Source organism: Dipodomys merriami, unplaced genomic scaffold (genome assembly GCF_024711535.1).
Source record: "Dipodomys merriami isolate MVZ:Mamm:240054 unplaced genomic scaffold, mDipMer1.0.p SCAF_24, whole genome shotgun sequence".
Taxonomy (NCBI): Eukaryota; Metazoa; Chordata; class Mammalia; order Rodentia; family Heteromyidae; genus Dipodomys; species Dipodomys merriami.
This window is the reverse complement of record NW_027203826.1, coordinates 19261011-19276369: the sequence shown is the minus strand read 5'-3', so window position 1 is coordinate 19276369 and position 15359 is coordinate 19261011. Positions and strand designations below refer to the sequence as shown.

The 15359-nt window shown below is 52.5% G+C and overlaps 1 protein-coding gene across 2 annotated transcripts in view; it reads left to right on the top strand.

Moving 5' to 3' along the window:
* Kiaa1614 (KIAA1614 ortholog) overlaps positions 1-15359 on the top strand; it is a 32592-nt gene that overhangs the window by 12450 nt on the left and 4783 nt on the right. For both annotated transcript variants that reach the window (XM_070034326.1, XM_070034327.1), the window contains exons 4-9: positions 1630-1773; positions 7674-9112; positions 10754-10910; positions 12312-12570; positions 14290-14375; positions 15060-15244. In XM_070034326.1, coding sequence (XP_069890427.1) covers positions 1630-1773; positions 7674-9112; positions 10754-10910; positions 12312-12570; positions 14290-14375; positions 15060-15244 — 2270 coding nt within the window. The remainder of the gene's footprint in view (positions 1-1629; positions 1774-7673; positions 9113-10753; positions 10911-12311; positions 12571-14289; positions 14376-15059; positions 15245-15359) is intronic.

The following is a 15359-nucleotide window of genomic DNA, read 5'->3' as shown; positions in this document are numbered from 1 at the left end:
CCTTCTTGAAGGAGCAGCCTGCTCTGGAAGCTGTGGGGTGGGGGACGTGGGGGACCCTCTCCTGCCAAAGAGGCCTGGAAGGGGGGAGGGGGAGCAGCAGTGGGGCCTGGAGATGCACTTTTGCATCACCTCACGAAGCCCTCTTTCTTCCACAGCCAGGCCTGGCCCTGCCAGGGTTTGCAGGCACAGATGGTGCCTTTATGCTAGCAGCCTTTCCCTCTCTGGCACAAAGCACAGCTTGATGCAAATGATGAGAAGAAAATAAAAAAGAAAATTGCCTGTCCAGAGCTGGTCCAAGGATGTCTCAAGGAGCCCTCGTCCCTGGAGGCCTAAGTTGTGCCCTTATCTCCTGACACCTATCTCTGGCAGCAGGAAACTTCCTGGTACTTTATTTTATGGTCCTGCAAGGCCCTTTCTCCCACAGGGAATATGGAGTGACTTGTTGTCATGGAGGTCACAGGTCTGAGATCCAGGCTGTGTTAAGTCTGTGATACCTGATTTTTCTAGGGGCCCTTCTGTGGAGGCAGCCCAGCTTAGATGACAGTTACAGCAAAGAGTGTGTCTGACCTCAGCCACAGACATCTTCTGACTGCCCTGGGAGGCAGGGAGGAAGAGGAGAGGCCACGGGGGTGATGCTGGAGGCAGCAGGGCTGGCTGTTATCTGCTCTGCTCTGCTGTGCTCTCAATTGATGTTCGACCTTGAGCAATGTGCCAACATTCCTCTCAGCACTGGACACCCTCATCTGTCAAGCGGAGCGAACACCTGCCCTTGGCCAGCCTGGCCAGGGAGAGCAAGCTCCACAGAGAGCACTGCCCATTAGAGGGAGGTGCGGGCTGCCGTTATTGCTGTAGCCCAGTGCAGGTGGTGTGTCACTGTCTGGAAGACAGCTTTGGAAAGGGGTACTGTCATTTCTGCAGCTCTGGACTGGCCAGGGAGGCGGTGCATCTGTTGGGGTTGCTAGAGGACCCTTATTATTATGAAAATCGAGCCATTTGCTCACTTGGTTTGGGTCCAGCTTCATTTCTCTCAGTGCTGAGCCTGTGAGCCTTGAGCTGATGCCTGACAGGTTTGGATGGGGACTCAGGCAAGAAAGCACCAGGATTTATAAAAATGTCACTCCCCCAAAAGATGGGAAGTTTGACGGGCAGCTCCCAGATTCCTTCTGCAGTGGGAGCCAGGGGTGGCAGTGTGTTGCTTGAGTGGGATTGTGGGTGCCGAGAGACAGAAGGAGGCAGGGAGGTCTACAATGAAAGACCATCTGTCTGGGCACAGGCCCAGCCCCACAACCCCAGGCCCTTCCCTTCCTCCTACTCCCAGATAACTTCTACTATCTGCCCAGGGAAGGAACAATAGAATAATCTGGAGACTCCCTTATCCACTCTAGATCCTCCTGGGGTCTCCCTCTAGTCCCTCAAGCAGGACCAAACTTCCCTGGCCCCTATCAGGACCATTCTCCAGGCCCCAAACCCCATTCAGGGACCCTCTGGAGGAGGAGCTGGAGGGGGAAGGCTGCACACGCAGGGCTTTTCCTGGCGTAGCCCGTGCCTTACACTGTTAAAGCCTTCTAATCCATGTTATTTTCTTCTAATCCTTTCCCCTCCCTCCCTGGCCTGTGTGCCACCCTGCAGGACCTTTGGTTCCAAGCCGGAGCCCATGCTGCGTGCCAAGCATGAGGAAGCCAAACATCTGCTGCAGCACGCCCGCATGAAGGCCAGGACCCGGCCCCTCCGTGCCAGCCATGATATTGTGCCCACCATTGCTCAGGGCATCCGGTGAGTGGGGCCTGAGCCAGAAAGGCCTGGGAGGGCCAGGGAAGGGAAGGGTCAGTAGCAGGAAATAGGTGAAATCTAACCCAAATGCCTCTATTCCCTCCTTCCTTCTGTGTCTATATGTTTTCCATGTCAAGCTCTTGTGCTGTGATCATTTAATCAGTCAACACCCCTTTACAAAGGGAACCATTAGATGTTGGGAATTGAGATACAAAGAAGAAACATGATCTGAGTTCCTTGGGGGCATAGAGATCATAGTCTCTAGGAAGATAAATATTCAGTTCTGTAGGCTGTGTTGTAGGAGGGAAAGACCCTGCCTGGAAAGCTATACCTCTGCCTGGAAAGGACAGGTACAGCTCCCAAAAGGAGGTGGCTTCACAGTTGGGGCTTGAAAAACATGTACATATTCATGGGCACCTGGAGGCAGTGAGCATCCTAGGGATGAAAGCCAGGAGAAGCAGCGTCACAGGATGAGATGGAGGCTGGAGCTCATGGCAGCCTCCAGGCCTGCTGGACAACTTAGATGTCTCCTGTAATAGTTGGGAAGACTTACCATGAGACAGCTTGACTGCGTAATCACATCTGCATTTCAGTAGAGCTGTTCTGGCTGCTGGTTGCATTGAATCCAGGAGACTGGAGTGGGAAGAGGCTGTTGTCATGTCCTGGTGGGAGTACAAGAAACCAGGAACAAACTAGCCACCAAGTAGCCAAGAAGGACTGAGACCTGGAGCCAGGCTGTGCATCTCATTAGCTGTGTACCTGCCAGAAGTCTTTGTGCCCCTTTTCCTTATCCACAGACTGCGGACTATAATAGGGTTTTCATGATGTTTATATAACCTATGAAAGGTACTTAGTACTATTTCTTTCTTTTTTTGGGGGGGGGTCCAGTTGTGGGGCCTGAACTCTGGGTCTGGGCGCTGTCCCTCAGCTCTTCAGCTCAAGGCTAGCGCTCTATCACTTGAGCCACAGCACCACTTCCGGCTTTTTTCTTTTTTCTTATGTGGTGCTGAGGAATCGAACCCAGGGCCTCATTCATGCAAGGCAAGCACTCTACCACTGAGCCACCTTCCCAGCCCCTGAAAGGTACTTAGAACAGCACTAGGCATATCATGAGTGTTGTAGTACTGTCAGGTCTAGTTACGCAACATTTCTTTATCTATCTATGGGGGAGCATGAGGAACAGAGGTATCCAGAACAGAGCCCAGGGTTCCAACTTGCTTCTGGGTGTCCAGTGGAGCCCTGGCCAAAGGATGATGCCCAAGTGAGGGACAGGCTTTGGAGCTTGTCCAGCTTTGGAGCAGCCACTGGAGATACCCACCAGGCCCTTGGAGTCAGGCTCCACAAGTAACATCAGAAATGGAGAGTTGAGTATTGCCCTAATTGCATGATGCTGGAACCACAAGGCTTCATCAGGGATGAAGAGACAGAGAACAGGTTCAAGAGCCTCAGACCAGCATATCACATGACTGCCCTTGAGCACACACCCTGCCCTCATCACCTGCTCCCTCTGTGTACACTCAAAGAGCCACTAAAGAGTTCTCTAGCACCCAGAGCCAGCTCCAGGTCACACTTCTGGGCCTGAAATGAGGCTGATGGACCATTCCAGGCCTGAACAGGAATACCTCTGTAGCTAGCAAGGCCTGTGGCTCTTAGGCACAGTAAGAATGCTGGACATGCCTGTCTCCATCACTATATGGCACTGGAGGTGGGACTTCTAGTAAAACTGGATCATATGCTCTTTTATTGGAGATCCTGAGCCTTTTTTTGAACTAGGGTCTTGTGCATGGTAGACAACTACTCTACCATTCAAGCCAGGGCCCAGCTTTATTTTCAGTTGTTTGTTTTTTTGTTTGTTTGTTTGCTTTTTCAGAAAGGATTTTGTGCTTTCCCAGGGTTGGGCTCAGTCTGTGATTTGTGTACCTCTTTCTGCCAAGTGGCTGGGATTACTGACATGTACCACTACTCCCAGCCCTAAGCCTACTCATTAAATGCTAAGGACTTGTATTTAACCCTTGACATGACTCTATTATGAACAGAGGCCTATGTTAGTTGTTACTGTAACTCCTAGGACGGGGACTTGGGAGACCCTAGATCCTTTTATTTTCTCTTTTTATTCTCCTTTTATTCCTCTTTCTGGACAGAAGGAACTGGCTTGGAATGGCATGGCTTCCTTGAGGCATCTGGACTGCTCTGCTTCACATGCATGGCTAGAAGCCTCAGACTTCCAAGGAATTCTCCTGCCCCCACTTTCCATAGCTATGAGACTGAGTGAGGAGACACACATAAAGACCATCTACAAAACAGACTTCTTTGTGTCAGTGTCCTCCCAGGCTCCCTCTCTCCTCCAAATCAGTCCAGCAGCTCACCACTACCCCAGTCACTATGGTAAAATAGGTTCCTTTCTTCCTGCCTGTAGAAATGCTGTAGAAATGCAAGGTGACCCACTTTAACAGCTGCTGTGTCCAGAAAAGAATTACTATGACTTGGCAGCCCCAGTGAATCCTCAGAGAGTATAGCTGAAAAATTCACACCAGATGGCTTGCTGCAGCTGCCTCTAAAGGTTATGCCCCATCAAATCACCCTGGAGAGCCAGGCAGAGTTAGTATGGTGATGTCATGCAGGCCTGAGGCCTCTCTGCTCAATGCAAGAGCCTCTACCCCATCCCTGGCGCATCATGCCTTCCAAAGAGCAGCTTGGAGAGAGAGGAGGGAAGAGGAGGGGCACTAGAGCAGGCTCTGGAAAGCCCTCTTTTTCCTCCGCCTTGTTGGAAGCAGCTGGGCAAGCCTGAATACAGGTGGAGGTAGAGGTAGCTATGTTTTCTGGAAGCAAATCACAAATAAACATTAGGAACCAAGCAGCTCCTACAAGTGTGAGATTTTGCCATCTGGGGGACAAGCACACTCAGATTAGCACTCCTGATCTCCCAGGATAAGCCTGGGAGAGTGTCAATAAGCGATACTGTTGTGTGTGGCTAGTGGCTGTGTGAGATGGCAGAGCTCATGCACATCACAGCCTTGTTGTGCAAAGAGAGGCTTTAGAAAGGAGGCTCCTGATGAAGGCCACACAACTTCAGGGCTATAGAAAGGGCCCTGATTCAGAGAAGAATCTGTCCTCCAGGGGCGGCTACTGGAGCCCCTGCTAGGCCTCTCTTGAGAAGCTAGGCCTCTCCTGGGAGCTGTGGGCTGCTTAGCTGCCTCCCACACTCTGCATATGCCGCCAAAGTCCCTCCTACTCTCTTCCACTCTTGCTAACACTGCTGGTGGGAGGGGAAGGTGCTCGGGGTGTGAGTTACTGGGTTGAAAACACCACACATGCTTAGCTTCCCTTCTGCTTTTAGAACAAAATGTTATTTCTCCTTTGGAGTGGGTTCTGGGATGGCTCGATTCACCATCTTGTTAAGGGCACTGCTGCAGCTCATGGGACCTGGATTCCGTTACCATCTCAAAACCAGATTGTTTTTTCTTTTCTTATCACATAACCCTCCAGCTGGACTTCTGAGTCATGTACAGAACTTCCATTGGGCTGTTGTTGGTTGATCCTGGCTGGTGACAGTGTCCTAAGCTTCTGCTTGAAGAGTGTCTCTTCTCAGTAGGGGGCATAGTGACTACTTCCGAGTGGCCCCTCAGCCCTAACATCTTCTGAGTCTATGATGGCAGATGCACGGTGCAGGTGTTCAGAGGAGGGAGGCATGGTTGTGGGGCATTAGTTAGGGTGTCCAGGGAAACCGACACACAAAACCCACACACAATCAATAGGACGTGTAGAGTTTTATTTTAAGAAATTGGCTCACACACTTGGGATGTGGCACATCCAAACCCTGCAGTGTAAATCAGAAGGCTCAAGGAAGAGTTCAAGTCCAAACACATCTGCTGGCAGAATTCCATTCTGCTCAATGATGTCAGTCTTCGTTCTCCTAAGGCCTTCAACTGATAGGATGAGGGTTACTACATTATGGAGTTACTACATTATGGAGCGTAGTCTGCTTTATTCAGACTCCACCCACTTAAATGTTAATTCTTGTCTAGAAATAATACCTGTACAGAAACATCCTGAATAACATTTCACTTGCGTGGGTAGTATAGCCTGACCAAGTTGATACATAAAATTATCCATACATGGTAGGTAAGTTTTAATAAAGAGGTATTAAAGGCAGGCAGGTTATAAAGGAAGATTTCAGGAAATGGTGACCCAAGGGCTACCATAAAAGGGATGGGTGGGGTCAGAAGCCTGGAGGCCTATGAGTGAGTGCATGTAGTGTCGGGTAAGGAAAAACATAGCTGAGAGGCATGTGCAGGGCCTGTTTCTCACCTCAAAACCCATCACTGCAATACTGTGCCCTCTTGCAGGGAAGGGGGAAGCTAGCTGGGTCCCAGGAAAACCCACAGACTGGAGGCAGGTAGATAAAAGAGGGAAAAGTGAATCCCAAACATTTCCTCGTAGATTGGTGGAGAGGTTGCTGGAAGAAAAGGAGTGGACAAGTATGGTCCTGCTCTATGGTTTGTGAGTGGGAGGGGGCTTCTGGAGCCAAGGAGGACTTGTATGTCCCTGAGCCAAAGCTAATGGTGGATGTGAAGTTTCCCAGCACAACAATGCCATTATAGCCAGGGGCAGGATGAGAATGTGTGTTAGGTTGTATATGGATTAAGGGTGATGGTGGTGGAGGTTGGACCAGTTAGGACTCAGAGTTCAAAGCTAGGCATGGTTGTATATGCCTATAATCTCAGCACTTAAGAGGCAAAGACAGAAGATTCCAAGTTTTGAAGACAGACTGGGGTATATAGTGGTATTATTCTCTCATATGGTCTCTCTCTCTCTCTCTCTCTCTCTCTCTCTCTCTCTCTCTCTCTCTCTCTCTCTCTCTCTCTCTCTCTCTCTCTCTATTTCTCTCTCTCTTTCCCTCTCTCTCCAAGTCCAAAGGTGACTGCCAAGGGTCTTTCAGCCTGAATTCTGTCCAAGTAAGGTAATTAGGAATTCTGGGTGGAAACTGTAGGCCAAGAATACCCAGAAACCCTGACTTCAAGGCTCACACAGCCCAGTGGAGACACCAAGATCCATGAATGCTTAAACCCCAATCAGGGTGTAATATTTGCATAGGAACTGTGCACATCTTCCTGTATGAGTTAAATCACCATAAGTGTGGTTGAACTACCGGATACCATGTAAACGCCATGTAGTAGTTACTGTATGGTGCTGTTTAGGGAAGCATAGCAAGAATGAAGCCTACATGGTCAGTACAGATGCAGTTTCTTTCTCAAATATTTTCACTACACTGTTGGTTGAATCCACAGATGTGGTATCCACGGAGAGAGCTGATTGTACTTATGTCCAGAAATGTATAATGTTCTGATCACTTCTAACACCCCACATACCACACATGCTACACACACTACACACAACACACACAGCACACATCATATACCACACACAACAGCATACACCCTACCCCACACATCACACACATAATACACGCAATATACACATAAATCACATATCTCCCACGTCAGATACCACATATGCACCCTATACAATGAATAGACAGCACGCATGCACAAATCACTCATATCACTTGCACACAACTTGCAGCACAGCATATACCCCTCATAATGTAAGGTCTTTGGTGTCTTCCTTCTGTCCACTCCTGAATTTAGCAGTGTTTGATCATAGCAGGCTGAGCCAGGTAGCACAGGGAAGCCCACACTATAGACCGTGTTTGTTTTGCTGAGTCTGAGGATTGGGGTCGGCTTTACCACTTGACTCCCCAAGGGCCTGACTGTGGGCTGAGGCTGCCACAGAGCACCCTGAGAGAGTGGGTCTCAGAATGGGGAGGACAGGGCAGGGTGGGTCTCAGGAGAGGGCTCACCTGCTCCTCATCCTTCTGCATGTCTCTCCTGTCTCTTCTTCAGAGATGAGCCAAGAAACCCGGCCCAGGACCCCAGGATGACCTGTAGTGACAGCCTCCAGAATGGGACCGTGAGTGACTGCTCCAGCGGGGCCTCCAGCGGACAGGGGCCCACGCCGGACAGCCTCGTGTCGCGTGTCCGATTTGAGGACGAGTCTGCCGGTGAAGCCGAGGTCCGCTATCTGGAGCGGCTGCAGCAGCGCCAGCGGCGGGTGCTGAGCACGGTGCTGCGGAAGGTGGGCCAGGGACCCCTGCGCTCCAAGCCTGACCTCACCCACTACATCCGCCGGGACTTGAGTGAGGGCCGTCTGGATGTCAGTGGCCACTCAGTGCCACCGCCCGCATGGGACAGTGATAGAAAGTGCCCGGCCTGTGGCAGCTGTCTTCAGGAGGGTCGCCCGGCTGAGGAGAAGGCGACCTGCAACCTGAGGAAACCCCAGGGGTTCCAGGTTGCTGACGGGGTGGAGGGGCCACTGCCAGAGCCCCATAATTCCCATGGCCTGAACTCCCCATTCCCATTCCTCCCTGCCCAGCCGGGGCTCCACACAGAACGGATCCGGGAAACACACATTGGGGACACTGCCACCTGCCCTGAGGACGCAGATGCTGCCCTGGACAGCAAGGAGGTTGGGACCTCTCAGCCCAGCAGGACAGGTGTGCCGACCCGAGGGAACAGCCCTGGGCAGCGGCCTCAAGGAGGTCACCGGTGGTCCAGGAGGGTGAAGATGGAGCAGCCCTGGACCCTTCAGGCCCAGCCTCACCTGCCTGGGGTTGCTGATGTGGAGAGGGGAGATGAGGTGAGAGGGGACAGAGCTCACACTCCCAAGGGGGCTGAGTTTCGGAGAGAAGATGCTGTTCCTAAGCCCCCTGTCCTGGAACCTCAGAGGGCTCCCCCAGAGTCCCAGAGGCCTCCTAAACTGGAGCTTGGAAGTCACCAAACTCACGCTGTGGACTGTACTCCATGCAAGACAGCCTGTGCCACAAGAACACTTGCCACAAACGTTGGGCCCTCAGGGCCGGGCAGGCCAGACCAAGTTATAGACAGCCACAAACCTCTGGAGATTGCCTGTGCTCCCTCCCTGCCACACAGCCAGACAGAGCCCGCTCCCCCTCGGCCTGCCCAGCAGCTGTCTGCTTCCCTCTCCCCTCCTCCTTCACGGAAAACCACCTGCCCTGTGCCTCACAGGAAGTCAGCCCTGGCCGGACCCCGCAGGCCAGGGGGCCAAGCCCAACCTGTGGATCTCACCCTGCCTCAGTCTCCTCCAAGAACTGTGGCTCAGGCCTGCGGACCTCAGGTCAGGCACCCACAGCCAGGCCCACCTACCAACAACCACCTTCCCCCGGGGCTGCAGGAGCCCCAGAGAACAGCCGTCCATAAGAGCAGGGTGGAGAGGAGCCCCTGCAGCCGGGATCCAGAGCTGCCCCTGGAGAGCAGTGTTAATGGTAAGGATTGCCACTGGCCCTTGCCCACAGCCACACACCATTTCCAGCAGCCTCTAGGAACCTCAGAGCATTGACAAGTGTCAGGGAGCCAGGGGAGGCTGGTCTGGAAACAGGATGCAGCATCAGCCTGCCTGTGCAGATTAGCTGATTCCCCGCTGGAGCAGCAGGGCTGGAGGGAGAGCTGGATACCCTCCTGCTGAACTGTGTAGGGGAATGCCAGCTTCACTGGCTGCTGGAGGACTGGTTTTATGGGAACTTGACACCTATAAAACAGGAGAGGCAGCAACTCCAGGATCCTCTGTAAGTGCCCAATCATCACATGGCTAGAGCCCTCCCCCTCCAACACCTTGGGTTTGTGTCATGCACATACTCTCAGTATTGACTGAGCACCTGGGTTCATGCCTGGCTCTATCTGGTTCTGTGGGGAATGGCATAAGTGAATTACTTTAGTAGCAACTTTGCCCTTGAGACTTTCTGGTAGCTAAACCGAGAGCAAAGAGGCAGAGCTTCTAAAGGCAAGGGCTGCTCAGTGGCCTCTGTGGCCCTCCCAGAAACCCCTCCTTGCTAGCGGCTGGAAGGTTCCTGATGGGGTGAAATATTTCTAAGCTCTTTTCCTTGGAAAGGGTCTGTGGATTGTGGGCAGATTCTAGGGACTGGCAGATCCAGACTCTATTTCCACTGCTGTGATCTCAGGTGACCTCGGGAGACAGAGATAGCTGTCCCACCACACACACATTCTTGCTTAATGGGCCATGGTTCTGACTGCCTGGGGCTGAGGTTTGGGCTTGGGAACTGTGGGGAGGAGGGGGGAGAAGACAGAGAAATGATAGCTCATAATGACTTGGCAAGGATGTGGCTGCTGCCCTGCCCCCTTCTCCCCCCCCCCCCCCCCCCCCCGTTCACACTGTATGGTCACATAAGCCGTGGGCAGACAGGGCCGCTTCTGAGGTCTCCTCCTGCTCCAAGCTCAACTAGATTCCTGAGTGGGCCTGAGGGCGGGCTTGCCCTGAAGCACTTCCTACTGAGGGCTTCTATCCAGACACCAGGTGATTATGGGCAGTTGAGGCCTGGGACAGAGGTAAGACTCCTCTCCTCAGCTGTGAGGCCTGGAGTGAGTCGCTGCCTCCCTCCGCAGTCCATGTCTTCCTGTCTAAGCAAGGACCCTCACCGCACTTGTCCCACACGAATGCAGCAGGCCATCTCTGCAGGGGCTTTCACTCATCATCTAGCATATAACACAAGTGCTCCCAAAGCCATGGCTGTTGTTAAAGCTCTGAAGAATCTATATTGGCTTCCTTGTCCAGGCTCACAAAATTTTCTTCTGTTCCTGATTGTCCCTTAATACTGGTGGGCTTGATTTATATTGCAAGCAATACCATCAACCTAAGTACTTACCAGTCCACTGTGTAGTGCGGGGTGATGGGGTTCCTGCAGCCCACAAGAGCCGATCTCTGTCATTGGTTTTCAGTGTAGAGGGCAGGACAGTCAGGGCTGGGCCCTCGGCCTTGATCATTTGAGAGCCACCCACCACCATCCACTGCTTCTTGGGGCTCCCACCTGCTCTAGATTCCCGTACTCTCCTGCTTCTGGGTCTGTGCAGATGGTCAGTCTGACACAGGAGGGATGCTGTGGCTGTTGCAGGAGGACTCCGGGGCTCCCCAGGCTCAGCAGATGTTGCCACCGTCAACTCCATGGGCATCACCCTCTCCTTAGCCCCAGAGGAGCCTGAGTCTAGTCAGGAACTGGAAGGAGTTCTGCAGAGGATGGAGCCCAGTTCTGGAGGACATGTGCCACCTGGGTGAGTGACAGCAGAGCTCAGACCACAGTAGAGGGCTCTGGTGGGGAAAGGTCCCCTGGACCCTCCTCCAAGAGCTACTACACAATGCCCTGGTACCCCGATACCCCTTTCCTAGTTCTTTGCATCTGATGTGCCTGGTTATTCAGTCACTGAAGCCTCAGCCACTGGTCCCAGCACCCAGGGTGCTCCAGGGAGATTTCCTACTGGGAGGACCTGCTCCTGACTTTGGGCTTGGAAATGGACAACCATCACCCCAAGAAGACTGTTTCTCTTCTCTGTTGCATTCCCGGAGAGACACTGTGAGGGTTGGAGGGTGGGGGGGAAACCTGCGGCTTTGCCCTGTGGAATTCCTTCAGCTGACCTCAGCCTCAGTGAGCCCAGTGCTCTGGCCAGGGCCTTCCCGCTCCTGCCATATACCACACCCAGTGACCAGATATTGCCCACAGCCTCCAGCCCTGTGTGCTCACCAGAGCTCCAGGTTTGTCTGGACATCTCCCCTGGAATCAACTGCACAAGCTATAGAACTGCTTCTCCCATGTCTCCTTCCCAGCAAAAGCCAAAGTGCTGCTGTTCGCACGGTACTCAGGCCCTAGACCTGCTTCCTCTGCTCTCTCCCACTCTAGCCCACTGGAAATCCTCTCCAGCATCTGCTCTCATTTGCTGTCATCACCCTCCATCTATACTCTCCTGCTGCCCCCTGTCTTCATTCTTGGTGCTCAGTAGTAAATGGTGTCACCTTTAACCAAATAATGTCATTCTCCTGCATAAAACCCTGCAATGAGTTTTCCACTCGGAGTGGAATTTAAAGCCCTTGTACTGTGGTTGACTGCATTCTGTTCAGTCGGCCCACCTCTACCTGCCTGTCTGGTCTCATCTTGTGCCTCTGTCCCTCTTCCTCCTGTGTACAAGGCCCTGTGGCTTGGCCCAGCCTCCTCCTGCTCTAGCCAAGGTATTTTCGACTGCACCCTGCATCTGCAGGTTCCCAGCCTGGCTCCGGCTTGCCACTGGGCTCTCAGTTAAAAGATGGTCTTCCTTGGTCATTATTTACAACAAATGCCTGGTCATTCTCTGCTTCAACTCACATGCCAGTCACTGATGGTTTTCCTCTGTGTTGTTGATAAGCTGCTGAGAACAAGAACCTTGTTTGTCCCTGACACCACGTACAGCAGGCTCTTGAGAAATACTGAATGACGGAGTGAATGAGTGGCCTCCTGGCTGTGTCTATGGAAGGGACTTGCCTGAGTTAGGCTCCCTAGAGGAGAGCACCTGGCGGAGCCCACATCTCTAGCCTCCCCTCTGCCCCAAGGGCATTGGCACTGGATCTTCTGGGACCCCTGGATGCAGCCTTCTCTTGCCTCCCTGGCAGTCTCCAGCCACCTCACGACCATTCTTGTGTTACAGAGCACCACCAGGGGCCAGAGCAGAGCCCAGGCCACCCTCAGCTGCCCCTTCTGATGGGAAAAAGAAAAGAAGCAACAGCATTGTCTCTGCTCTGGGGCTGAAAAAACTTTTCTCAGCCTTGGGTCATACTTCGCAGCCCAAGATGGGCAAATCTCGTAGCTACAGTATGGAGCAGCTGCAGCCCATGGCGCCAGGCCCAGCTTCACACACCGGCACCCCTAAAGTGAAGAGAGTCCCGTCATTACAATCCTTGCATCTGGTGAGTCCTCGGGGCCCCAGGCTAGGGGTCATGATGCCAGCAATGGTGTAGCCGAGAGGCAGTACTGACCACAGTTGACCCACGAGACAGGCTCCCGCATCCAGGACCGGGGGCCTGGGCTCATTCCCCCTCCCCCCTCTCCCTCAACTTTGCCACCTCAGCCAAGTCCTGGAGAATGCAGAGCACACTCACTCTCCATGGTCATAGTGACTCTTTTAGTCAAGACACAAATCACTTTATACCTAGATTACTCTAGTGACATTTGGCTGGCATCCTTGCTGCAGTATTCTTTCTGATCTGTAAGTCTGGCTGAATCCTTATTAGATGGCAGTCCTTGGTCGTTTAGTACATTCGGAATCAAGTTGAGACTGCTTAGTTTGCCAGGGTTCTGTCATCTATCTGCTTTCCTTTCTCATCCCTCTCTATTACTCTCACCCCCAGTTATGGTAGACTTCCGTGACGTTATACAATCAGATCTCACTGCCAGAGTGGATCTTGCCCTGAATGTGTCTCCCACCTCTCCACCCTCCGACCTCTGCTATGTGGTACGGTCTCACCCTGTGCTTCATCTCTCTTCCTTCACTGGAATGAGATTGTTATACTCCCAACACCTCTTACAGTAGCTACATTCCGTACAAGGTGCACTCAGTACACACTGAGTGAGTAAGTGAATGCTGGGAGCTAAACTTCTTCTTCTCCCCTCCCCCTCTCCATGCCAGTCCTAGCAAGCCAACCAACCAACTCAACCAGGCCTCTGGAAACCTTGTTCTGTTCCAACAGTTTCCAAGTCCTGTGTTTCTTCTGTCCTTGTCCCCTGCTCTGGGCAGAATGAGGTAGGTGACTGTGGCCTGGGGGTATAGGAGCTGCTTATTTCTCAGGCTACAGAGGGAGTAGAATGCAGGCCCAGTGAAAGTCAGTGCCTGCCTTTACCAAGGATAGTACCCACCCTGTGGCTGGTGTTCAATAAATAGCTGACAGCCAATGAGTGGAAGGTGAAGAAGCAGCTGCAGATGGCAAGCTAGGAAGAAAGGCCTTTACTCAGATCACCTTGGGAGCCAATCTTCTCATGGACTTAGATTTGTCTATTGTCTGAGCTGTGGCACCTTGGTTTATTGCCATCAGAGCTTCAAATGCATTCACCGTGAACACACCAAGGAAAGTGACACTGCTTGTGTCACACAGAAGCAGTTTAATCTAAGTAAACAGACAGAAAGCCACCAGCCCAAGAAAGGCTAAGAGTGAGGCGTTGGTGGTTTGTGCTTGTAATCCTAGCTACATGGGAGCCTGAGATATGGAGAATCTCAGTTCTAGGCCAGTGCTGGCAGAAAAGTCTGAAATTCCATCTCCAGTGGAAGGGAAACTAGACACCGTGGTATGCCTATGATTCCAGCAACAACAGGAAGCCTACACAGGCCAGGAGAGACACTATCCTAAAAATAAAGTGAACAATGGGGCTGAAAGTGTCGCTCAGTAATAGACTACTAGGAAGTGAGACCCCCAGTACCTGATACTTTCGATGGCCCGTATAGTAAGCCCTGCCAAGCACTCCGATTTGATGACTAAAGCTTGCGCCTTTGATTTCTTAGAGGGCCCTCAGGTTCATGGTTGGGATAAGTTCCCGGTCAACCCCTTCCCAAAGGGCTCTTATCACCTGCAATACTGAATCTTGACCACCAGGTGTCACCCTCCCATAAACATCAGAAAACTGTCTCTTTTCAGAACCTCCATTCTCTGCTGGGCAGCAAGGGAGACCGGTCCAATGTCTACCTGGTAGAGGAACCAGGGGACCCCAACACACCTGGCAGGTAAGTGTTGGCACAAATTGCATGAAGAATAAACTCAGAATAGTAGTAGAGCTATAACGCCAACTACACCATCATGGCCCTGAACACGTCCCTTTAAGTGAGGCAGGCTACCTGGGCCTCTCTGTCAGTAAATCACATGTATGGACAGACAGATGGCACAGGAGCTGCCCTTACGCGTGCAGGTGAGCACTGAGGAGGCGTGAGGCTGCCAGAGAGGCAAGAGCTGGCAGGCTTGCTGTCCTCTCCTTTGGATGGCTGAGGACATCTTGAAATCAACATGAAGACCTAAGATCTCCCCACAATAGTCCCTGAGCCCTTAGCTCTTTGCAGAGGTGCTCTGAGCTACTGTTCTCTAAGGATGCGTTTCAGAACATCCCTTCCCTCGTGGAAATGCTGTAAGACAGTGGAGTTTCCCTCGGCTCTTACTAGTCTCTACCCAAAAATTGAGAGCGTACTACTCTTGGTGGGGGGAGTGCTGTCTCTGTATCAGAATAGAGAGGCCTCTGGCAGATGCACCCCTCTGCACTCCAGGATGTTCTCTGTGATAGCTGTCAGAGGAAACCCAGCCGCTAGCACCAGACTCTTAAGTCTGAGAAGCACCATTATCTTAAAGCCAAGATAAGGCTAGATCCCGCCGCCCAGCCCTGCATCCTCACTGTCTCTCTCTCTCTGGTTCCATCACAGGTCAGCCAAGGGCCCTCCCCGGCGCACCCTCAGCGTGGAGGATGTGGGCGCCCCGAGCCTGGTTCGCGCCGTGGGCCGGGTGGCAGAGGTGTTCCCAGATGGCACGAATCAGTTGCAGCTGCAGCGCCCCCGTGAGGGCACCTTTGGCTTCTGCGTGGCTTATGGGAATGGGCGTCGGGACTCAGGTATGACCTCCTGTTACTCTTTGCACCCCAGCAGTGCCTCTGGGGTGTGCTTAGTTGGTTCTGGTCCCTAGCTGAGCCGTGGAACCGCCTCTCAGTTGCAGGACTAGCCCTCTCC